We start from the raw sequence: 26,262 nt of genomic DNA, 5'->3' as shown, positions 1-26,262 counted from the left end.
CGTCTCTTTCAGCGGCAGCAGCTTGTTTTACCGTCTGTGTCTTATATCAACACAACTCGATGGAAATGACCAGACACATGATTTAAAGAGTTGATCTGTGGGCGTGAATCTCCATCAGCTGAGGCTGCTCCTCTGCAGCTCCACCTGGATCCCTCACCTGAACGCACTCTTCTGCTCAGGCAGCAACATCTGGAATTCATCTCAGATATAAAGCCTGTGAAATGATGTGAGGCTGATGAGTGTTTGATCACTTCCGGTGGTGACGGCTCACACATTAACTCAGAATCACAAACCTGAATAAACGCAGGTGAAAGACCTTGTGAATATTTGTTGTCTCCATGTTGCAGCGCTGAGAGTCGCTCAGCAACAGTTTGACTGATAAATCAAAGTTTAGCAGGATGTGCACACAGTGAACGCGCTCGTGAACGCGCAGCGCCAGATCGAGAACGTTTTTCGCTCGTTCTCATCGCCCAAAGGCATGATGGGAGTGACACTACTGCGCAGTCTCTATGGGCCGCATAACGCGGAAGTAACCCGGAAGCCAGAAACCTTTTCGGCGTGTGCGTCAGACGAGCGACTTGTAAATCGGTGCGTTTAATGTGACGCAAGACGTGACGCAGACAAAGATATTCCACGACTCAAAAGAAAAGAGAGAGTTGACTCAAAAGATTTACGAGCATAATGTTTCTCTCCCAGATTACTGTCCCTGTCCGGTCTCTCCCAGAGCTGCCGGAGTAATTTATTATTATCATGTTCTTTATCATCTTGTTCCCCTGGTGACTTTATATGTACAAATGTTTGCTTATATTGAGTTGACACCAAATCAGTTCATATCAGACTTTTGATTAAACATGATGCAGTGGCTCGTATGAGTTTATAATGACGAAGAATTGTATTATTATTATTATTATTATTATTATTATTATAGGAACGAATAAATGAATTCTTGACATAATATTGAAATATCTGGTTTAAAACAAATATGGCAAAACTGTAACAGAACTTATTAATAAAACCAAATGTCACCCAAAATTACAGCAAATATTGTTGTTTCTTAAACAGCGATGATGTGAAGATGATGAAGGAAACTCCGCTGAAGCTCTAACTACCTGCTTATACAGGGTGTTGTCATGAAGCTGAGACAAGATATATGGTCCATATCTAAATGGACTAAGAAACACTCATCTCCCATGACCTTTTGACCTGGGACCCAGGAAGTCACATAACATAGGGAACTTAAGACACTACAATATGTTAATAAAAGATATAAAAGCAATTATTTCAATTCTATTTATTTATTTTAATTGTTTTGTGTTTTGGCCGTTTTATCCTTCTGACTAACGTAGGTCCAACCCTAAAATGATCTCTGATATCATTTGAGATCCTTTATTTCTCTTTTATTTTACCTCACCATTAATTTTATGCAGCAGGCCGTTGACACCGTGAGTTACTCTTCTCCAACATCCAACAATCTTTGCGCCGCTGACGACATCAACAACTACATCCGGGTGACGGTGGTGACCTTGGTTGAACGAGCATCATGGCGGCCATCGTCAGGTTGAGCTCTGTGTGCCGCAGAGGCGTTAAACGTGAGTTCTCCCTCTGTTCTCAGTGTTTCTTGTTGTTTTTGAATATTTTAACTCATTTTACCGCCGCGGGCTGAAGGCGGGACGTTTTTACTGAAGGGACGTCGAGTGTTGAGCTGAGAGCGTCTGGCAGAGGCTGATTTCAGGCTCAGGACTCAGGTCAAGAACCGCTAAACTGTAGTTAACACTGCGAACCGCCGCTGGTTAACGCTGGTTAGTTGGTGCTAAACTGTAGTTAACACTGCGAACCGCCGCTGGTTAACGCTGGTTAGTTGGTGCTAAACTGTAGTTAACACTGCGAACCGCCGCTGGTTAACGCTGGTTAGTTGGTGCTAAACTGTAGTTAACACTGCGAACCGCCGCTGGTTAACGCTGGTTAGTTGGTGCTAAACTTACTCTTTAATAGTGACGTGCACTGATTCTTGCTGTCGTCATGACATCACACCGTCCCACTGTGACGTTATTGCTCGCATGTTCAACTGCACATATTATAAAAAATAAAAAAAGATTACCATTCAGCCTAAATGAAAACATCAGATATTAATTATTTACCTCATTTTTAAAGCTGCATTTACACCCAAAACAACAACAACAAAAAATCCCATTTAATGGTGACAGACTTCCAGTTTTTTCAGGGATAAGAAAAACATTTCCAGACAGTTTCTCTTTAAATATAGAAAAAATGGTGGAAAATCGTGGGGAGAAACTGAGACATGTGTTGTGTTTATCATGTTAATGCGTTACACATGTTGGAGCAGGATATATTGTTAATGTAATTGTTTTTCCTGTGTTGTTTTGCAACATGTTAAAATGACATACATTTGACATCATAAGTCTGCATTATGGGCTAATGTGTGATCAACAATTAATTTTAAGTAATTCTGAGGTTGAATTTCATAACTTGTGCCCATATGGAAATGTAACCTTTTGTCTTTTCTCTTCAGCTCTGTGGTACCAAAGCACTTTGTTGTCCAGACCGCTGGTGGTACCTCACAAATACCAGGAGCAGCCCTACCTGCTGACAGCAAGGATTCATGCATCACAGGCTCTGTACGGTCAGTGCTGACAAGTGGAAGCCGGAGGCAGAACCAACACATGCAGGGAATATACAGAACAACAGGAGAGGCTCAGTTAGTGCTGCAATAATTAAACGATTAGTTGATCAACAGAAAATTCATTTGGAACTATTTTGATCGTTTGAGTCACTTTTAAAGCGAAAAGTTGATGTGTCTAGTTTCTCATATTGCTGCCTTCCCTCCTCTTACATCATAGTAAATTGAATCTCTTGAGGTTTGGACTGTTGTTCAGGCACATAAAGACATTGATGGTGTCACCTTTGGCTCTAGGAAGCTGGGATTGCCTTTTTCACTGCTCTCTGTTTTTTTTTTTTTGGATTAATCCTGAAAACAGTCTGCAGATTAATCAGTGATGAAAATAATCAGTTGCAGTCCTGCTTACATCAACAGCCCTGACACAGTTTCAACAACAAGTAAATATTAAAAGCTAATTGTGACTGACCTGACTCCCTTTATCTCTACAGCATATTGTGAAGGAGTGTAATACATGTGATAGCAATCTGTTGAAATGTTCATAGTCCATTATACTGTACTCTGGTCTTAAAGAATGTGCCAGTACACTTACTAACAAGCAGGTAAGGCTTCCTGATCCATGTCTGGCACCTGACTTGATTCGTTTTTGCCAGTAAGGCAAATCGTTTGGTTTAACAGCTTTTCTTTAGAATGATGTGTGTATGACCTGTCAGTTTCTAAAGAGCAGTGTTTTTCTGGTTTGATAGGACAGCAGGTGGCTGACAGCCCTGGTGGTGTACCACCGGTGTTCTGTAGCCCAGATTTAGCACCTCAAATGGGAGGTGGCAGTATTTTGACACCAGCTCAATGTAAGGTCTCCTTAATGCTAGCAGGTTTCACCCACTGTGACCTCCTATTCAGGTTAGTGGGTCATTTACACTGACGGAAGGGTGGAGGCTTTCTCTGGAAGGTCAGATGTGTTTGTCAAATACCAAATGTCGACTTAATTTAGTGAGATTCTTAGTCTAGTTTACCGATTTAAAAAAAAAAACAACTTTATGTCTTAATGTACACACACAGTGGCAAGAAAATGGCAAGAAAAGTTACAGAATAAAATCATTTTCCTCGATGATGTGGAGCTGTCCAGGTCCAGAGGCAGCACAGCCCCAGATCATGATGCTCCCTCCACCCTGCGCCACCTGCGGCATGATGTTTTCATGTTGGTGTGCAGATCCTCATACACAGAGCTGCATTTTCTCCCCAAACAATTCAACCGTAGATTCATTAGTCCTTAAAACATCTTCCCAGTTTCATTGTTGTAAACTTCCGTACTCCATGATTTCAAATGAACAGAGGTCCAGCTCCAATGATTCCTTAAAGCCTTTAGCTGTTACTCTGAGCTTCTTTGACAGTAGCCACAGAATTCACAGACTGTTTGTCTGACTGTGGACCGATGGAGATCTGAACTCATCAGATGACTTTGATCAAAAATTCTGTTAAAGTGTCTTTTTTTTTTTTTTTTTTTTAGTTAAAGTGTCTCTAACCCATACCTCCAGCCTGATTTCATTACCTGGACTCCAGGTTTGATACCCCCTGACCCCAGTTAGCTTTTATTAATCCCATTTCCTGAGCGGTTCATGTAATTTTTACAGCCTGAACTGGATGTTTGAGTGATGCTTTAAATGATAAGAACATCACAATGGTTTGTGTGTTATTCATGAAAATAGATTGTTTGTTCATAACTGTGGTTTAGATGAAGATCTGATCATATTTCAAGATAAATTTATACAGATTTATTCAGATCAGGGTTCACTTACTTTTTCTTGCCACTGTAATATATTGTGTGTATGTTGCATTGTATATACTGTATTTCAGCAATACCACAATGTACTGTTGTACGTTGGTCACGTCTTTCAAGCTTCATGCCACAAGTTTAAAAATTGTAATCTTCATAACCAACTCAAACCCATGATGTCATTAGGGTTATAATAATAATCTGACTGGGAGGAATTTATGTTTATACACCAGTTTAATGTACCTACACCACGACACATCGTTTTCCAGGAAGTCTGTTTCCACAAAGAGACGTAAAACCGCTGTAAATGACACATCTGAGTCATTATTGTGGCTGAGAGTTAAAAATGATGCAGCTGTGTGGCGCTGGTTCACACTGGGGGTCTTTCCCAGGGGCCCATGATCTCATTATCTGTCCGTGGCAGGCAGGAAGTAGCTTCATATTTACAGCACACTCGTCTTTTTCAACAAGAAAACAACCTCTGGAGTGTCATCTAACCAGGCAGAAGGAATCTTGTCCCTGGGAATTCGACTTGTTGCTCTTAAGTCTGCTGACAGTCTGCTGTTTCTCTTGCTCTGCAGCGGGATCTGGCTCCAAAGCCGCCTCTCTGCACTGGACAGCCGAGCGAATGCTGAGCATCCTGTTGCTGGCCATGGGGCCCATAGCCTATTTTAACCCTGGTCCTGTCATGGACTACTCCCTGGCTGCTGCCCTGACACTGCATGGCCACTGGTAAGATGAGCCGACACTAACCCGAGCCCTGGGTTTGTTAGTTCTGAAGACAGTAGATGTGTTTTATACGTATTTACAAAGGTTTCATGTTCATGTTCGTGTTCCAGTTCTGAATCAGATCATTTCTCTGTAATCATGCTATTTTCATAACATTTAACACAGAATCATTTCTATAACCCAAAGGTGTCAAATGACATAGTTCTATTTCCTGTTTACTCAACCGATCTCTTTCCTCTGGTTTGTGGGCAAAGGAAGACCAGACTACTTCTGTTTTTCTATATAGCTGGGTATCCGCTTCTTCTGACAGTTATTAAATACAGAAATCCAACCTTCTTGAAGTTTATGATGTTTGGTTTTAGTTGAAACTGTTTTAGAGAGGCATTTTTCCAATGTTCAACATTTCCGATGTTATTTTATCCTCCATGCTTATATCAATTAGGGAAAACAGAAGATATGAAACACTTAATTCACCAGTATCACAAACTACAGTCTCCAAAGTGACCAATAAATATTAGTGACTTCACCTATCCTGGGAAAACGCAAATTTAGAGGAGGGGCCGGGGGGGGCTCCTTCATCACATGAGGTCCTCAGGGACTTGTAGTCCAGTGTGAATGGCTTAATTTGACATGACCTCACCTCTGTGGCCTTAACACCAACAGGTTGTGATTTAATATGGTGTGAATGAAAGTTCTTTGGACCCTCCACTAACGTATCTCCCCAAACGTCTCTACCCTGCGCAAAGACTGAGCTTGTTCACTGACGTTTAACAGACACAAGGCAAACTCTGTGGCACGGGTTTTTGGTGGGGGGTTGAGGGGGTTCAGCCATCTCATTGTAGCTGTCAGCTGCTGTTAATTCAGCCTTGTTTAGCTTCAGCTTTGTTTGCAGACTTGAGAAGGTGGCTTTAGCTTAGCGTCGCAGCGATGTGCTCTTCCATCAGTTAGTGCGCAGACTAAACGGCCTGGCAGGTGTAGGCCACAGATCAGGCCAGTCGTGACTAATGATAAGTCTTCTGAAGCGACGTCTTTCGGGGCAGGTGGGTATCTCGAAGGGGTCAGGCTTCGCCCTCTTTGACCAAAACCAGTTAGACGAATGCCCCAATGTCATTTGGCATCATCACCACCATGGGTGGAAGCATGAGAAGGTTGGAAAGCTTCCTCTTTTCAGCCGGTCCTGGGGATAAGCATAATCTGAGCCTAATAGGATTTTATAGCACTAAGGAATGTTGGAACTGAACTGAACATGGCTTTAATAAGACATGAAGCTTTTTGGAATTAGGGCGGTAGAGGTGGCAACATGGGTGGTTTAACATATTAAAATATAGGTTCTGTTAGATGAAAGGAAACTTCATGAAACTTAAATCCTGCAAGGTTGGATGGTGGGTCCAGGTGGGCAGGGCTCAGGGCATGGCTGGGGGTACTAACTGCTTTGTGACATCACAAAGTTCCAGAAGTCCTGACGGCTGGTTTTAAGGCTCAGTTTCTGAATACAGGCTGTGTGCATTTCTCTGTGGACTGAGGCTTTGATACTTTCACAGTATTAATATAGAACCTAGACCTGCTTTATAATCAAAAAACACATGGGCATCTACCTGAATACTATATGGAACCTTTAAGAGTTGGTGAAAGCTAAAGATTACACTGTTGAGAAAACTGATTTTATCACTTTATCTGCAGTTTAAATCAGGTCACATTTGGATTCTGGGTCAGTTTCTTTAAATTAAGCAACGATGGCATGGTATTTTGTTCCCAACTGCAATGACAAAGCTTTTTCAATCTGCTTTACACCTCTGACTGACGACCTCTGCAAAGCAGTTGCGGTTCAGGCTCAAGGGTGTGGGTCATGGTTAGAACCAACCACCATGCCAAAGTAAAGGACATAACCTATAACCTTAACATTAAACTGTGTGATGGTAAGACCCTGTGTATTCATGTAAGGAACATTGACAATATTGTTGACAGTAAAATTTGAAATGGGAATACATTGGGGGAAGCATACTGGGACGTTGATTTTAATTTTGAAGACTGCATTTTCCTCTGTCTCCCCCGACTCCTCACTCATCCTCTCTGTGTCTGCGTATGTTTTTGTCTGGCAGGGGCATCGGGCAGGTGTTAACAGACTACGTTCACGGCGACACAAAGATCAAGTTAGCCAACGCAGGTCTCTTCCTCATGTCCACTGTCACCTTTGCCGGTCTTTGCTACTTCAACTACAATGATGTTGGCATCTGCAAAGCTGTTGCCCTGCTCTGGAGCAAATGAATATGACTGTGGACTGGAGAACCTTTGGGAGGATTCAGACACTGGGACAGGAGCTATCTGGTCCTGGCTGATTGTAAAAAATTCAAGGTGTTATGTATATTCTTATAAATATATCATGTTGACAATTTTGGTTCACATTTATGTAATTGCAAATTTAATGTTGATCAGTTCAGGCTTGGTCTTTGTATGAGGTTCTTTCTCATGATGATCGGGGACCGAGAAACCATTGTCTTTAATTACATGTGGGAGCCTCTGTTTTTGGTCTAAATTTAAGCTTCATTCCCCTGTGTATTTTCAAACTAAGCAACACAAGTTATTTAATATGTCACAACCAATTCTACAAATAAGAGATATCCAGTATCCTGACTTGTAATTGTTACATTTACTGGGGATGTGCATGTTTTCAGGTCTTACAGGATAGTAAGGTTATTTTTTATGTTCAGATCCTGTTTGTGGCTGATTTCTTAAATGTATTTTGTGTCAATCACAATGTATACATACTACCTTTATGCTCTTTAACCCATCAGGATTAACAGGGCAGCACTACAGATATGAGCAGTTCACACCCTCCACCCCCCCCCCCCTCTGCCCTGAGTCGAGCGCGCAGTGCTGTGTTTTGTGCACAGAGGAGCTGGGGCTGGGAGGAGAGCAGACTGAATTTACTTTCTGCTGCTCTGTTGAAGGTTCTTTAAAGGTAAGGGTGGCATCGTAAATTGAAGCCACCCAGCGACACTCAGCCGACCTGTGCATCCCCAGCAGAACAGCTAACAGAGTCTGGCAGCTAACGGTGTATAATCTACAGCAGGGTCTGAAAATAACAGCTGCACAATGCCGTCCTCTGCCAGGAAAACATCACTCAAGACAGTGACAGTGATGTATGCCTCTGTAACATTGAGTTGTGTTGTACTTCATGTATGAATTACAAACTCCTTCCACTGTGTAAGTTCGCAAAAAAACAATGACACATATTCAAAATATTAAAAAATTACATTTATTTTGACCATTTCAAAAATCTTTGGCAGTTTTTCTTAAGTTTACAACTCAAAAATGTCAATATGAGCTGGTATAAGACTCAATGTGGCAAGCCAATCAAACCTTGATGTTATAATGTGAATATTTACTCAGAGCATATAATCGGTGGTCCTTGCATGCAGCTATCAGGTTACAGGTTTATCACTGTAAAATCTGCACTCTGGGTTCAGTCTGTTGTCACAATGCCCACTCAGTAAATGTTTGAGAGCTCAACAAGTTTGGTGTTGGTATGTTTGCTTATTACATCAATTGTCAATTTGTGATATCTGTTCAATTAACATTATTGCAGATTATATGCTCAAAATTATTTGTGGCGAGAAGAGTGCACTGCTCTTTACATTTTATGACTCAACCTAATACACACAAAGTACATGCTAACAGAATATTACAAAAGATATACTATATAATATATAAAAATAGCTATTGCTCAAAACAATAGTGGGATAGAATATGGTCCATGATCTGGAATTCATTGAAATGTGTGATAAAACTATAAAAAGCCAATCAATTAAAAGCTGCAATTATAGCCACAAAAGTACAACAATTTAATTTAGGAATATACCTTTGTTTCAGAAAACCAACTGAGGCAAGATGAGGACAAACACGGTAAATGAACATGAAAGTAAAAACATTATTGCGTTTCCTGTTTTAAAGGCAGAAATGAAAACAAGAAAACGTCACCGTGGATGTATCAAGGTGCATCTCATCATCAAAGCTGGAGGTGCTTCTGTGGATTCCCAAATGGCTTAATATTAAATAAATGAATAAGTAACTATGAATATAAAAAAAAGTACAGTTGAAAAAAAACGCTATAATGAAATAAAGACATTAGAAAAGCAAATTAAATAAAAAATTCTGTCCAGCAAAACTTAAGAAAATGAACATTTCAAAATGAGGAGTTTTAATCAATTTTTCACAAACTGTCAGTTCTTTCATATATTTTACACAACTAATTCCTCATGTCATATTTAATATTGGGGTTCACTTCATATGCTACAAAATAAGTTGTAATTAATTAAATTTAAATTAGTCCGTGATAGAATGAAGGATAATCTCAATTCAAAGTTTTCCTCACACACTAATGGGTTTTGTGCATCTGTCATATACTGTATGTGTCTTCTTCCTATTAAAACTAATAATTATACATCCAAACATTTTGTTTTTGTGTAAGTGAGCAGTAATGGGTCAATCCTGTGTTGTGAAACTCAACTTTATACACAAGCAGTACCACAGGTTGTCCCTACAGTAATTTCATTTCTCTTTAATGACACAATGAGTTTTTGGAATCATTCATTACGATCATATTAGAAGAATCTCGCAAGCGTCATCCGGTTCATCTTTACCTCTTTGACGCAAGACCAGTTGGTGAAGAGTGGAGTCCTCCTTAGTAGGCTCGAATCCCAGGAATTTACATGGGTACTTGGTGGACTCAAACATTAACTTGTCAGAATCTATGAGTTGCTTCATGCAGAACAGGGCGTTGTGTGCAGCTTCCTCAATTTTCTGTGGAATAGTCTACAGAAAAACACATGGCCGAGCTGAAGCAGGCAAAAGAACTGAAAGTCTACACAGAACATGATGAACCTCAAGATAAACGGTCTGGATTTACACATGTAGATAAAACTGATGTAGCTTTTAAAATGATCTTTTCACGTTGTTCCTTCCTTCCTGTAAACTGATGTTGGTGCCATCATGCTAACTGCCACTGCTAGCTTCCCTCCCTGCAGGATGCATGTGTTTAGGGCTTCTCAGTGTCGGGCTGTGGCCTGACGTGACCTGACAGACCACTCTGCAAAGTACAGCTGCCAACTTTTCAAAGCTATTCAATCACAGGGCTACATTGCCTAAGTGAAGGCAGAGTGGGAGACACATCACGTCACACACTGTAAACAACTGTAAATCGTGTTTTATTCTCACCATTTCCTTGGGATGGATTTCATTCTCCCCGCTGCAGAATACCACGATCTTCTTGTCATCTTTCTTGACATACAGCATGACTGCCTTCCCCTGCCACGTCACTGTGGAGTCCCTCTCGTATATATGGATGTTGAATTTGCATTCTGTAAAAGAAACACAGGAGAAGCTGAAAATTGAAGGATTACAGAAACACAAAATGTGACAATGATTTCATGGTTTAAGAGATTTAAATAATTTACAGAATATTGCCATGGTGCGACAGCTGTAATCTGCTGCGTCTGTCTGTTCATGTTTGAAGACCCTGACCTTCTTGGGCCTCTGTTAAAGTTCCTCTCCAGACGTTTTTTAAACGACATAAAATCCTAATGTGATTAATATTTTGTTTAACATGGTTTTTCTACATAAAAAGTGGAGAAAAAAAAGGAAAACCACGGCTGGTAGCACATCTCCTCTTACTTCCTCACTGAGGTTTGAGGACTAGAGGGTTTATTAAGAGTTTATTTTGCCGCACCCCCATCCACAAGGTGACGGGATTGGTTCGACAGGTTATATGGATATATGTTCTATATCTTTTTACTTTTGACTTTAGATTCAGAAACAAAATCCACATTGTAAACGATAAAACATTCTAAAGTTTAGCTGAAGTGGAGATTACAGAAATCAAGAGGGTACTTTCCAAAATGCAGCGCAGAAAGAAAACACTGTCGGCCAAACTCAAAGAATGAATTTCATATGAACAAGACACCAAGTTTGATTTGCCCAACTCAGAATCACAATAGCTTCACTGAGCTTGAAAACGTGTATGCAAACAGTGAGCTGTGTGGATATGGTTTGGAGTTTGTCTGGGCCACATTCGTTGAACAGTGTGAACACAAATGCATCCTGGCACACATTAAAGGACCATCTACTCAGCTGATGCCCACAATTACTCCCACTTCAGTTTCATAAGGAACTGAAAATATTTTACCATTTCAAACGGATACAACCTTATTTCATTGTAGAGCTGTGCTCAGCGAAATGATTTGCACTGATCACCTGAGACGCACCTGTCGGCATATTACTCTCTTGATAGTACGTCCATGAAATATCTGATAAACTGCGCCACTGACTTCAGACCAGGTTTTTGTTGATCAATGCAATGCAATCACTTTCCACTGCCTCAAGATAAGAAGGCACCAGGACCACACCTCAGACCATCAGGCCTACAGGTGCCCGGATGGGCGAGAGTGTATATGCTGTTGCTATTTCCTTTGTACCAGGTGTAAGACAGAGTCCACAGAGTTGAGATGCCAGGACACTCAGTAGGAGTGATACAGCCTCACAGGTTTTAAACTTGTCCAAAACTCAGTGACTGAGTCTTTCTTCCTTTTTATCACTACTAGAAATTCCAACACTGAAGACAATCTAACACAAGCAGCTTGATCATCATAAATATTCTATAGAAACACTTTGGAATTGGCTTTAAAATGCGAAACACCGGTGAATTAAAGGTGTCCTCTGCGGTGATGTGCACAGAAATAGGGTTGTTATAATATTATTAAATTATGATGATGTTCTGCCCGAGTCACAAAAGTCTCTCGTCTCAAAAAGATAAACTATTTGCATCCATCGATCCAGGTGCAGCCCTGGAAGTTAATAAGGTGGTGGAAATATCTCTGTTGCTTTTTGGCTGTTCTACGAACTGACTGATTACTGTCTAATATATCCCAGACCATAACGCGTGCTTCCTCTCTGACTGGTCATAATGTTTTGGCTCATCTGCTGTGCATGTATGTGCGCATCCATGTCCATTTTCAGGTAGCCTGGTTTAGCACAGTGTTGCATTGTGTTTTCTGCCTCAGAGCTCAGAACAACCTCTTCAGTTGTTTATAAGACCAGAACCCCGTCAATAAAGGCTAAGATAAAGTGCAAAATTTGGCTGAGTAGGATTTGGATATTACCGAGCTCATTTTGCTCCTGTATAGATAACTGCTTTGCAAGAAAATTTCCATCATCATTCAACAGCAGCATCTTGTCTTCATTGCTCTGGAGCTTATGTATGAGGCACCGTTGGGAATCTGTGTAACCGTCTTCTTCAAAATCTGCATCTTGAGAGAAAAACATGTCGTAACATCAGTAACACTTTCAATCAGTACTTGTATATTCTACAATAAATGGAGGATAAGGGAGGAAAGCATAAAACTGAGGGAATAAACTTGCCACAAATGTATTGCCTAGGAATGTATAACCCTGTAATGCCTGACTCCAGAAATAATGGACAGAAAATTCTGATTTCTTGAATCTGGAACCTTTATTTGGCCCTTTCACAAAATTTGGAAAAAAAATAAAATAAAAAAAAATTACAAAAAATTATTTGCATATAGGTTTTTCCAAATTTTATACACGATTTTACTACATACTAAAATGCAAAAAATGATGTAATTATAACTTGCTTCAACAGATTAAGTGTTCATGTTAGAATATTACTAAAAATTTCAGAGAAAATGTCACTGGAAAATCGTAAAAAAATCGCAATTTTCTTTACCTTGATCCAGTGAGTTGGGAACTATCTGAAGGTGGCCAACCTGGATTGTCCCATGTACTGTGTTTGAATTGTTGTAGTGATAAAGGTTTCCACCAGTGGTTGGAAGACAAGCATCAGATTGGATACAAGAGGGTTTTGAGTGATGTTTTTACCATCAGGTGATGCAGTAGGTCTCAGAAATGCTTGTATCAAATTTGACGCATTTGGCATTATAGGGTTAAAGAAATAAAACAACATAGGAATTGTCTCACCTTTTTCAGCCACTTTAAATAGAGAGCGGAAAAGAGCAGATTAGATTTTGAGATTTATATACCAGTGTTCAAAAAACAATAGGGATTATGTTAAAATTACAATAAACACAACACCATATACAATATTATACAATCCAAAATAATAGGAATATCTCCAGTATGATATCACTTACCGGTGAAGTAGAAGCCTTTCTCATTTGTGTCCATAAATTGAATAGGGGAGTAGCCATTGGTAGCCATCTGGTAGACCTGCTGAAAAACAAATCTGTTTTTCTCTTTCGGATATTACCAATGGTGTTTACCAAAAGGTGTCAAAGTCTCTCACCGGCTTAATCTTACTCATGCCGGTTAATTTGGTGAATACCTTCCCCAGTTCGTGCATTTATGAACTGTCCCCTGAAAAACATACGACCTCGAGTTCAGTCACAGGCCTCCACACCTTCCAAACACTGAGCCTCAGGCTGCGCCCACACTGCTCTGTTTGAGTCAGGGCCTGGCGTCCACACTGCTCTGCCGTGTTCGGGCCCCACAGCTGAGACTTTGGGAAACACTGCTGGACACATTTTATTTGGAAAACTCTGGGGTTGTGTTGCAGTGTGGACGGGCAGAAACAGAGAGCTCTGGAGACGATGCCTCCTCCTGATTGGGTCTTAGTGGTGAATGCTGATATCACCAAACATAACGGCACCAATTTGTTTCATCACGTGGAACAAAATCACGTTGTTGAATATGAAGCATGGCTCCAAAAGAAAAGATCATTCATTCATCACGATCAAGGTAAAAAGAAATAATCATAAACTGAATTATAGAAATATGTGCAGTGCATCATAGTGGATCAGTGAACAACTCTGAAACTCTTTTTGTTCTTTTACACCATTCAAGAGAACAAAGAAGTGAAATATGTCTGAGTCCTTTCCAAGAAGCACAATTCAGCGGGACAGGATTGCGAAAAACCTCAGACTTCCCCACTGAGCTCTGCACCACAGCGTCTTCTGACAGGGTGGATGTGAAGTGATGCTGTCAGAGGTGACAGCACCTCCATGCAGTTTTATTCATACTCATGGGCCTCATCACCCACCCAGCCCTAACGTGCACTTCTGTAGACTTCTGTTGAAAAGAAAAGCTGTGAACTCTCCCTTATTTCCTTTTTAAAAATCTGAATCAGCTGTTCAGCACAAATTCCCCTTCAGCTGCTGAATGAGCAGTTTCGTGGACATTCACAGCTGAGGTGCGTCACACCTGTGGAGCTGTGGGTGCAGTGACACCTGCTCCCTCACGAACATGACCGACCCTCTGCACCTACAGGGTGCAGGGTTATTTGATGATTAACTGGCATGACCTCGCATCAGTGCTACCTGAGTGCTCGTTTACAGAACTTAAAAGGTGTTTGAGCTTTAAACCGATTAGAAGAAGAAACACATCATGCAGTCACTGTTGTTGTTCAGGACTGGAGCTCACTTCATCACAGAGGATGGAGGCAGCGCTGCACAAGTCTGCCCCCCCCTCCCTGAGCCCCCCCCCGTGTGTCCGCGTCACTCACCTTTAAAAGCTGCGATCGAAACCGGACGCTTTGGTTTCCCTCCTCAGACGCTTCCTTTCAAACAAAGACAAATTAGCAGAATAAATAATTAAACAAATAACTGAATAAAAACAGCCTCCAAGCCGGCGTCATCCAGCTCTTCCTCCCCTGTGGGGGCCGCGGGCTGGGGACCCGGGGTCTCTAACTCACTGCAGCGACGCGTGGCTGTGTGTTACCTGCGCGGACTCTGCTGGCGGAGTGATACCTCACCGCCGGCTGTGACCCGTCCTTTGTACGTGCGGAGGGGGAAACGCGAACTTCCAGCTGTGACGTAAGGCGGAAGTGAAAACGAGTGAGTCAAGAGGGACTCTGAACACCAGTTTTATTTTCTTTAAAATGTAGAAATATCCAGTTTTGTTTTGGGTTTTTTTTTACTCTCACTTCTTAGATTTCTCTTTCCCTTTTGTCTACAATTTGCAGAGTGAAAAAGACATTTGAAATAGTGACTCACTGATCACTCTCTACCGTTTATTGTTTCACTTTTATCCAGATTTTATTTTGAAGTCATGTTTTTCCTTTTCCTTCTTCATTCATTTGCGCTGACGATGCAGAAATCTGTTGAGGGGAGTGATGCATCGCCACCGTCTCTGTCACATCTGTCACCACTGCTTTCCTCTGATGTTTGACCAGCACCATGTCTGGTGGATTGGCCACCACCAGTTTGTCAGCCTGGACCTGGAAGTCCCACAGGATCTGAGGTGTGTTGCCTTCTCACCTTGGGACTTCCAGCCCAGACTCAGCACAGCTGTTCCTGCCTGCGTCTTACACCTTCTGCACTGAACTGTCTCCGGGCATCTTTGCACAGCCTGCACCCGGGTCCTGCACCGGGCATGTAGGTGTTCATACCAGGCAGCATTTTGTAACCATCAGACGTTAGCACATACACTTCATGCACTTCCTAAAATAACTTGAATGTAATAACAGTTAAAAGTTCAAGTTCCTGTTTTGCTTGCATCACAATCTGTAAACATGCAACAAATCTTTAAATATGGAGTGTGTTGCCATCCTGAGTGGTAGACAGAGCAGAAAATGGTACTGGAAGAGACACGGGGCATAAATATTTACATTCCTTATATGAACTGACTAATATATTCTGTAAAAAGGGGGCTATAGGACCAACAGTATGGTGAAGACAATCAACAGGGAGGAATAAAAAACTACAGTGCACTATGATGTGTGTAATGTAAGAAAAACTTTCTTTCATATTTTGATATATTTACTATATATTTTTAAATAATATTTTTTGCACATTTTACACATTTGTAACATTTTTTTTACATGAGTTGTAGGAAGGTGAGTCCCAAGCATGGCCATGAGCGCAAAAATCAGCTTATCATAAATTACACAAACAGCACTAATGCAGTGCTAATTATGAAGATAGCATAATAAGTGAAGAGGTATGGATTAAATAAAGTGATATTGGCAGAAAAAATGAAACAGAAACAAAAAGTTAGATAATAATGATGTGATGTTTGTAGCAGCCACACAATGAATCAGCGTGAAGGTCGGTAACTCTTTATTTAATTCAATTCAAATAGTATGAAATATTCATCAGACACAGGTTTTGTTTCATAACATTCACATTTTTATTAACAGATTTTGACAGGAGGTGTGCACACATTCAGTTAACTTTATGTCAGTTTTTGTTATATTTTCAGTCATTTTATTTTCAGCACATTAATTCAGTTGTTCTGGAGCTTATCAGTTCCTGGAGCTGCTGCAGGGGGCCGGGCTCAGAGGCTGAAGCTGCTTCTGCTTAAATGCTGTGGAGGGATTCATCGGACTGGACCATGTCTTCCTGCCTTGGGGGGGGGGGGGGGGCAATTTGTCATTTTGCTTTTGATTAATTATTGTTTATTGTAAAGGTATTGGTGATTTCTTTGGTGGATATTTTCCTCAGTTAATGTTAAGTTGGAAGCACTGACATGTTTTGTTGTGTCTTGTGGTTATTGTTTAGAGTTTATGTTTTTGGTTACCCCCTTTGTGTTTGGTGGTTTGATCACCCACTATATATATATATATATATATATATATATATATATATATATATACACATACATATATGTGTGTGTGTGTGTGTGTGTGTGTGTGTGTGTGTGTGTGTGTGTGTGTGTGTGTGTGTGTGTGTGTGTGTCTGTCCTTTGTCTTTTGGGGGGGGCAGGGGTCTTTATGGGCCCAGAAAGATTTTTAGGTACTTTTGTTATAATCGGCTTGTGTCTCTTCTACTTACCAACTCGGTTCGTGACAAATGATAATAAATTAATTTTTAGATAAAAAGATTAAAATAAAATTTAAAAATTGCAAATTGCTTGGGAGGCACGCTGAGAGTGCGGAGTCGGTGGCAGGAACATGACTCAGTAGCAGTGATAACTTCAGGTCCTGCCCCTGATTGAAGGAAGCCTCTGCAGGGCATTGAAGGAAGAGATAAACAGTTTATCTTTGCCACAACAGCACAGATTCACCGACAGTAGCTCACATTTGGTTTTCTGAGTTTTAAACTACAAGGGAAGGTTTATTTGCTTAGATTAAATTAGCCCATTTGAATCAACATAGATTTAAAGTCTTGTGCATTTAACAATTTAATAGAATTTCTGCAACTTGTCACTGATCAAGTCAAATCTGATTCCAGTCTGTTATTTCAGTTCGAGCAGCTATAATCAGTATTCCTGTATTAACATAGCATCCTGTATTTTATTTGCTTTGGGTTTCTGGCCTTCAATTTTATTGTTTTGATGAATTGTAATTGCTCTGATCAGCCTCATTTTCTCCAGCAGCTTGCAGCAGTTCTCAGCAAAAAAAAGTACACAACCTGTCCAGTGCCGAACAGCAGAGACACAAAGTCAGCATGAATGTTGGGTATTATATTTGAGGGGAGGCCAGATACCTGACCTGAACAGCTGCAACATCAACTGTGTGTTGACAGCTTTTTGCTGCCCTCAAGTGGGCAAACAATCAGTGACTGTAGGTTTAAGACTGTTCATTTCTCTTTAGGAATTGCCGTGGACATTATCAACTGTGCCTGCCTTCTTATAGCTTCATGTCCCTAAAACGGTAATTGTGATGAATGTTAGGGTTTTTTTTATTCTGTGATACCAGAGTTAATAAATGATGAAAAACTGGTGTCAGCTGCTAAACCATGAACTATGGAAATTGGTGGAATATTTTCAGTGTCTAAATAATTAGGGTTTATGTGGTGCATTACCACATCTCGTGAGCGGTAAGGCCGGAACCAAACAACCCAGAGGGAGCACAGCTGTAGGTCTGTCTGTGATAATCACCCTGCAAAAGCTGCAGAAGTTGTCAGACTGTGGCCCAAGGGGAAAATAATTTTAAATGGAAAACAGAAATAACACCTGAGTTCTGCAAGCTGGGAATTTGTTTTTTTTTTTTCTTTTTGTCATTATCCTAACGACTGGACGACTGTAACTCTTTATTGTCAGGATGTCCCACAAATTCAGTAAAAAGCCTCCAATTGATCCAGAATGCGGCAGCACAAGTACTGACAGGAACTAGGAAATGAGATCACATCTCTCCTGTGTTGCCTCTCTGCATTGGCTCCCTGTAAACTCCAGCATAGAATTTAAAATCCTCCTCCTCACCTACAAAGCCATTCATGGTCAGGCACCATCGTACCTTGGAGAGCTTATAGTTCCCTATTTTCCCAATAGGACACTTCGCTCTCTAAATGCAGGTCAATTTGTGGTTCCCAGAGTTTGTAAGAGTAGAATGGGGGGCAGAGCCTTCAGCTATCAGGCTCCTCTCCTGTGGAACCAGCTCCCAGTGTGGGTTCGGGAGGCAGACAACCTCTCTACCTTTAAGATCAGGCTTAAAACTGTCTTGTTTAGTAAAGCTTATAGTTAGGGCTGGCTCGGGTATGTCCTGACCCATCCCTTAGTTATGCTGCTATAGAGCTAGACTGCTGGGGGATTCCCATGATTCACTTGGCGCTCTCTCTCTCTCTCTCTCTCTCTCTCTATTTCTGTCTTTCTCTCTCTCTCTCTCTCTCTCGATGACTTCATACCATTAACTTTGTATTTTTTTCTCTCCCGTAGTTTGTGCTTCTCCTCTCTCTCTCTCTCTCTCTGTCCTCATTCTGCAGGTCTCTCTGCCTCTGGAGCAGCAGGATCCAGATCCACCACTACTCATCTTTACTATTAACCACTGTTACCTGTCATCATTATTATTGATAACACCATTACCGACACAGCTGCTCTCTCTCTCTCTCTTTTCTCCTCTCTCCTCCCCCCACCCCCTCTTTCTCTTCTTAAACCCAACCGGTCGAGGTTGTTGGAGTTTTTCCTCCCCCGTCACCAAGCGCTGCTCTTTGTGGGAACTGTTGGGTTTTTCTCTGTAACAAAGTCAGGTCTGGACCTGACCCTGTAAAGAGCCTCGAGATAATGTAGATTATGATTTGGCGCTATATAAATGAAATGGAATGGAATTGAATGGAACTGAGCACGTCTTGTTGGTTCTGAGGGAATATCCTCTCTCCTAATTGTCTTATTGGCTCCGATGAATCCGTCCTCTGGTGAATGGTGGTGGATCGGGTGTGGCATGACCCAGTACTGGATCAGCAAATTTAGGAAACACAGAACTAAACCCTCAGTATCAACACAAAATATGATGACATTGCACCAAAGAAAGAAATATCACTTTATCTCTAAAGTTCAGAGACATTCTTATCCTGTAACACTGTAATCTCTAAAGGGCTGTCAAACAGTGGTTAAACTCTGTCTGACTTCAGACATGAGAGATAAAGAAAACCATAAATCCAGTCTCTGAAAAGTCAAGAGGTCATATATAGTGTGGTGATTCGGCACTGGGCTGCACTCAATATGTTTATGTTGCACATAAGAACATCATATATATGTCCAACCATCATGAGCCAGAATTGAAATGGTGCTCCGAGGCCACAGGGTGGTGTTTCAGCACCGCTGGGCGGCGGCGACCACTCACTGTCTGAAAAATGTAAAGGTAGTGGAGCATCTATCTGCTAAATACTGCTGAGCTCTGAACAAATGATTATGTTGCCTTGTATCTGCTGACTCTATAAATACTATAAGCATTTAATAGCTTAATACTTTTAATAACAGCTTTAATGTGATGACAGAAAAAAATGTGATGTTTTGCTTGTTGTATTTTACTGAGAAATTGGTAATTAAGTGGTAGGGAGCTAATTATTTTGTTTTCAGAATCTAGAGTTTGTACTGAAGTTGTATGTGTTCTTTGATAGGTACACGCAACATCCACAAAATAAATTACATACAGACACGTGTACAAAGACAATTATTAGCATGTGGAACTAATAACTAAATGTTTTACACAATATTTGTCCATGTTTAACCACAATATGGATGGTGTGTGTCTGCAAGCTACAGATCCATGATGGAACATTGGCTAAAAGAAACTATATATTATATATATATATATATATATATATATATATATATATATATATATATATATACACATACACATACACACACACACACACACACACACACACACACACACACACACACACATACATTTTAGACGACATAATATAGCCAGAACTAAGGCATTAGCACTGACTTAGGACTTCAGAATCTGAATGAATTTTTCATTGCACCAGACTCTCCTGCTGCAAACCCGTTACGCCCCTTGATAGCCCAACTCACTTTCTGACCCTCCTCAGTCACCAACTTACTTATCTGAGCTAATCACACCTTATGTAAATCAACACGCCTGTTAAAGAACATGTTCAGATTTAATCTTTAAAGGTCCCATATAGTATAGATTGAGATGTCCATGTCTTCTTTCCTATAAAGCAGGTCTAGGTTCCATGTTAATACTGTGGAAGTATTAACGGGCTCAGTCCACAGAGACTTCAGGACTTCTGTAACTTTCTAATGTCACAACAAAGTGACCCAAACTGGTTTTTGGTACTTAAAACCACAAATCTGTTTTCTTATAGATATCAAACCTTAAAATAAAACAACAAAAAAAATGTAAAATATGAATCAAATACCTAGCTTCACTCACTTCATTACAGCCTACACTAGAGCTTCGAGGTTTCTGAACATCCATTTAAACTTTTTATCATATTTTAATTGAAACATTTTTGTTTTTAAAAAATCCCTCTAACATTGGTGTTTTAATGTTTTATTTTTAATTTCTTGTTTTCTTTTTAATTATCATTACTTTATTTACTTGCTGTCTGTTTTGTGAACTGCTGACACATTCTGTTGGGAAAAGTCTTTCTACCCCAGAGTTGAGCGGAGGACGGGTTCCAGAGTTGTGGGCTAAGGAACCAAAGTTCTCCTCGGTGTCTGTGTGAGGGGAGCTTTGTGAAGCGTGTTGCCCAGAGCACTCCCTGCCACAGAGCTGCTATTTCTGGGATCCAATGTACTGGGTCAAGAATGGTCTATTTTCTGCTTCACTTGTCTGTGCCAAGAACAAAACAGTTTATATAATTATAATAATGCTGATATTGTTCACTACAGTATTTATATGAGTCATTATGAATCTGGTTGACCTTCCCGACATTTTTAATTTTAAAGAAATTGTTCAACATGTTTGGAAATTCAGTGATTAGCTGTTTGCAAGAATCTTTCATGTCTGATGGAAGGAGGTGATTAGCTCAGCTTTGCACTTTAGATAATGAACCAGAGTCCAGAATGTACGTGTTTGGACAGTTCTACATTTTTTTTTTTTTATTTATTTATTTTTTTTTATTGTTGGGGCTCTGGGTTTCAGCAAATTCAGTCTGAAATAAAATAATGGATACTATATTAAAGAGCCAAGTTTCAGCTGTAATTGAAAAAGGTTTACATTAATGTAGAAAGAACTGTATGGGAGAACATTAAGTGTCCAAAGCTTAGGGGTTCAAAAGTGAACATGTGAACAAAATATTTGTTATCATCATATTTGATATTTTGTTGAAAATCCTTCACAAGATGATGGGAAAGTCATTTCATATAGTGGTTATTATTTGCAAAGAAAAACCACTAAAACTGTTTTTTTATATTTCCATGTGTGCAAATTTAAAAAAATACAATTACGTTTGATTAAAAAGTGAGTATTAGTGATTTTTTCTTACTATTTTACTAACTTTGGTCTCCCCCTCCAGGCTTTATGTTAAGCTATCCTACCCATACAGAATGACATAAATGTCCCAATATTATTACCACATATACACATCCTCTGATATTTAAAGATATAAATTTATGACATATAGGAAATACCATATTGTAAAATTGGTATATGTGCTTATACCAAAAATATCTATATCATGAATTTTTATATGGTATAACCTGTTGCAACCATATATGTTAACGATACATATTTAATTTATATATGCAAGTTTATGAAAACAACATAGATATAAAATTCTATATCTTGGATGGATTTATGTTCATGTAATATTCATGTGACATATATTTATCAATATATAAAATGATTCCAAATTCCAATAGGATTCATATATAATTTCTTCATGTGTGCTTTTATTTTATATGCACATATATGTCATATATGGAAATGTAATATATGCACATATATTACATCCCAGAGGTCCATACGAAATGCCCAGATATATCTGCTTCGCATTGATTTATGTAATTTAGAAAAATCTTGTGCTGCAGCCGTCCTGTAGGTAAACTAGTTGTGGACTCAGCATACCCTCTGCGACAGTATTGTGCAGCAATATGGATCCTGGGTTATCATTAACCAACAAGGAGCTGATCTCTCTTCTCTTCTCTCTCTCTCCTCCCCCTCCCCCTCTTTCTATCTTCTCCTGTCACAGTCACTGGAGCCGACAAAGGAGAACCCAGAAGCACGACAAAGAGACAGGCGAGTAGCAGGGGATGATCAGTTTACTAGTTCCAGAAAACAGGCAGAGTCAAAACCAGGAGATCAGATTTAGGCAAACAAATCCGACAGGGAGCAGGCAGGTATTCGTAATCCGAGAAAACAGGCAAAACTGGGTCAGAACAGGAAGGCAGTACTAAGAAAACGCTGGAAAGCTTGGCAACAAAGAACACAAGACAATCTGGCAGGGAACAAATGAAAATGGACTGGTATATATACACAGAGGGACTAATGAGCAAATGGACTGCAGGTGAGGAGGAGATGGGCGGGGAAAACCAGGTGAGGGAAATGAGTAGATTGTAAGGCTGGGACGGAAGGCAGGGTCTGAAATGACAGGAGAGTTAGTGACATGGAACCAAAATAAAAACAAACTAAAGAGTTAGTGTAACTATGTTACATCTCCTAAACCCAACCGGTCGAGGCAGACCCCCCCACCCTGAGCCCGGTTCTGTTGGAGGTTTCTTCCTGTTAAAAGGGAGTTTTTCCTCCCCCCTGTCGCCAAGCGCTTGCTTGTTGTGGGAACTGTTGGGTTTTTCTCTGTAACAAAGTAAGGTCTTGACCTGACCCTGTAAAGTGCCTCCAGATAATGTAGATTATGATTTGGCGCTATACAAATAAAATTGAATTGAATTGAATTGAAATTGTTGGTGTTGGTTCTGTGGTTTCAGCTACTTTTTCGCTGGATATTTCCATCATTCTTCACGTCTCATCAACAGACACAAGCTACTCTTTGTTCCCCATCATGCCACAGTGGATATTTTGGGATTAAAATGTCCTAAATGTATCATAGAAGAGAGCAAAATGGGTTTTTTTAAATGTCTGTGAAGCACTTTATAAACTTGTTTTCTGAAAAGTGTTCACATTCATTCATTCATTCATTTTTCGTACTGCTTATCTGAAACTGGGTCATGGGGAGGGGGAGGGGGGCTGGAGGTGAGCGGGGTACACCCTGGACAGGTCACCAGTTCATCACAGGTCTGACACATACAGACAAACAACCACACACACACTCACTCACATGCCTCAGGGCAATGTAGAGTCAATCAACCTCACATGCAAACATGCAGGAGATTCAAACCCAGAACCTTCTTGCTTTGAGGCGACAGCACTAACCACCACTGCACCACCGTGCCGACCCAAATAAAGTTCATCTTTATCATTATTCTTATAACAATTCATACATAATAAAACTGTTGCAATGCAGCGGACAAGTTGGAAACACAACTTCCTCCTTCCTTCTACCTACTTCCTTCTGCAGAGATCTGACGAAAAAGTCAATGCACTAAAAATAAATCTGCTTTCATACTAACTGTGTCACTGTCAATCTGCCTGTGAATGATTTTCCAGTTCTTCTGATACCTCCAGCTGATATCTCCTTTTTACATCTACATTCCCTTGTTCTTATCATACAAGCAGAAATAAATGCAATCATGGGATTATTGGGGTGAATTTCCAGCAGTGACACACAACAGCTTTGACCCTGGAAATTCTGTAAACAGCTAAATTTTGCTTCTCTAATTATGTTCGATCTATGCTCAGTGATGTGACTGCTGCAGGGCATGAGTTGTTTTTGTGGGAATTTCCAAGATGCAATAAATGATCACAGAGGGTAAAATGAGATCAGGATTTATATTTAAGTTACTGGACCTGGACCAGTCACAAAGGTCTGGCTGCAAACATTTGGTGTCGTCTCTCCTTGTCATACACAATGGAAACTGGGATCTGCTGCTTCACTGATGTTTTTCATTCAACTGTTTCCAGCCAATCTTAATAATCTTCTGCTTATCACCATTTACTGATTTAGGATTGAGATTTATTGACCTGAAATGAGATTAAATAAAATTAATAAATGTTTAATTAAAGGAATAGTTTGACATTTTGGGGAAAATTTGCTTAATTGCAGAGAGTATGATGAGAAGATTGTTGCCATTCTCATACCAGCTTAGTTTAGCATAAAGACTGGAAACAGGGAGGAACGTCAGTCGTGTACAGTCAGAGTAACTCAACTCCAACAAATAATCCAAATTTTATTTTTCTACTGATAAAGCAAACAAGACGTAAAATGTTAATTAGTAAACTAAGCTAATACACACACACACACACACCCTCCTCTTATCTCTGCTTGGCTATAAACCTCTTCCTCAACCCTTTCTCTCTGTTACACTCCAGTATGGCAGGCAGCGCACCTCAGACGCACAATACTGATGATCACAGGAACAAATGTGATAAAAGGATGATTAAAGGTCCCATATTCTACACTTTGTCAGTGTTTTATTTGAAGTTTTGATATCCCTCAGAAGATATGTGGTTTCAAGCACCGAAAACCATTCCAAGGTAGTTTTACAGCTCCTCTCTCAGGTTTCTCTCTGGAGCTTTAGCAACAACAGGTCAGCCTCTCCTCTGATTGGCTGACTGTTTTCTGTGTGACTGAATGAAAATATAGCAGATTTCAGATAAACGGAGAAAGAAAATCCTGCAAGGTTGGATGGTGGGTCCAGGTGGGCTGGACTTGTAGCATGGCTGTTGTGACATCACAAAGTTGCAGAAGTCCTGACGGCTGGTTTTAAGGCTCAGTTTCTGAATACAGGCTGTGTGCATTTCTCTGTGGACTGAGGCTTTGATACTTTCACAGTATTAATATAGAACCTAGACCTGCTTTATGATTAATAAAATGTAAGTCTTACTTTCTACAATATGAGATCTTTAATGTGCATCTAGACATCACCTGTCTGTAGGACTTTACAAGGAAAACAACAGGCCTGGTTTTACTTGTTCACCGCTGTGGGAAACAAAACTAAAGTTAGCTCGATTTGCACAAGCTAATGTCTCAACATTTCAAGTATCAGCGACTGAAAACAGTTTCACAAATCATGTGGCAAAGGAGGTTCCTGCTTCAAATACAGGTGTGTCTGTGATGCAGCAGAATCTGAAGGCATCTATTTCATCTATATTTGTCTATAATGTGACAAATGTGAATAACAATACTAATAAAGTCCATAACCTGGTGGCCATAAGTGTCTTTAAATTTTGCTCAGTTTTACAAAGCCCTAACATTTCCAGATGGAAGACAGGGGCACATTTAACTGTATTTTCATTGAATGTGATATTTACGTGTATTGCCCTACGATCCCCTGCCCTTTGTTTCACCTACACTACACATAATGTTGAACAATGTTCATTGGTGTCATATAGATAACGCTAAGTGGGAGCTGATAAAGCTCTGTGATGTATGTGTTTCCAGCCTGCAGGATGATCTGTCCTTAAATAAAGAAACATGAAGAGAAAATGCTTAACTTGAACTGGCCTGTGATCCATTTTGTGGATTTCAAACTTTTCCACTTTTCAGCAATTAGAGTTGTCAACTTGTCAAGACAACCATGTTGAATATATAGCTATAAAGAAATATTTCAAACCTACTTCTCTTATTTTTCCGGTGAAAATATATTAAATACCATTTAATGAGTCAAAGACGTGGTTTTCTTGGTGAACCCCTGACTCCACGGTTGAGTAATAACCACCTTATGTATGATGGGCAATTTAGATTCTCCAGGAACATGACCTGCATGTCTGCAACTTCTGTGACGAAACACAAAGGACGATCTGACATCTCTCGTGATGAACCGTAACCTGATCCAACTTTCAGTGCTCCCAGTGAAACCATAAAATGCTTAGTACACTCTCTGTTGGTGATATGGATACGCTGGT

General features: G+C 40.2%; 1 protein-coding gene across 1 annotated transcript; it reads left to right on the top strand.

Moving 5' to 3' along the window:
- Nucleotides 1-1,462: 1,462 nt before the first annotated feature.
- On the top strand, nt 1,463-8,415 carry LOC139614407 (succinate dehydrogenase [ubiquinone] cytochrome b small subunit B, mitochondrial-like). Its single transcript, XM_071471643.1, has 4 exons — nt 1,463-1,589; nt 2,531-2,641; nt 4,991-5,141; nt 7,238-8,415. Exons 1-4 carry the CDS (start codon nt 1,541-1,543, stop codon nt 7,401-7,403), a joined length of 477 nt encoding a protein of 158 aa, XP_071327744.1. The 5' UTR covers nt 1,463-1,540; the 3' UTR covers nt 7,404-8,415.
- The last annotated feature ends 17,847 nt before the right edge of the window (nt 8,416-26,262 follow it).

Source organism: Trachinotus anak, unplaced genomic scaffold (assembly GCF_046630095.1).
Source record: "Trachinotus anak isolate AG129_WGS33_773 ecotype Australia unplaced genomic scaffold, CSIRO_AGI_Tana_v1 ptg000034l, whole genome shotgun sequence".
NCBI lineage: Eukaryota > Metazoa > Chordata > Actinopteri > Carangiformes > Carangidae > Trachinotus > Trachinotus anak.
The sequence above is the reverse complement of the archived record's forward strand: the minus strand, read 5'-3'. Positions and strand labels throughout refer to the sequence as shown.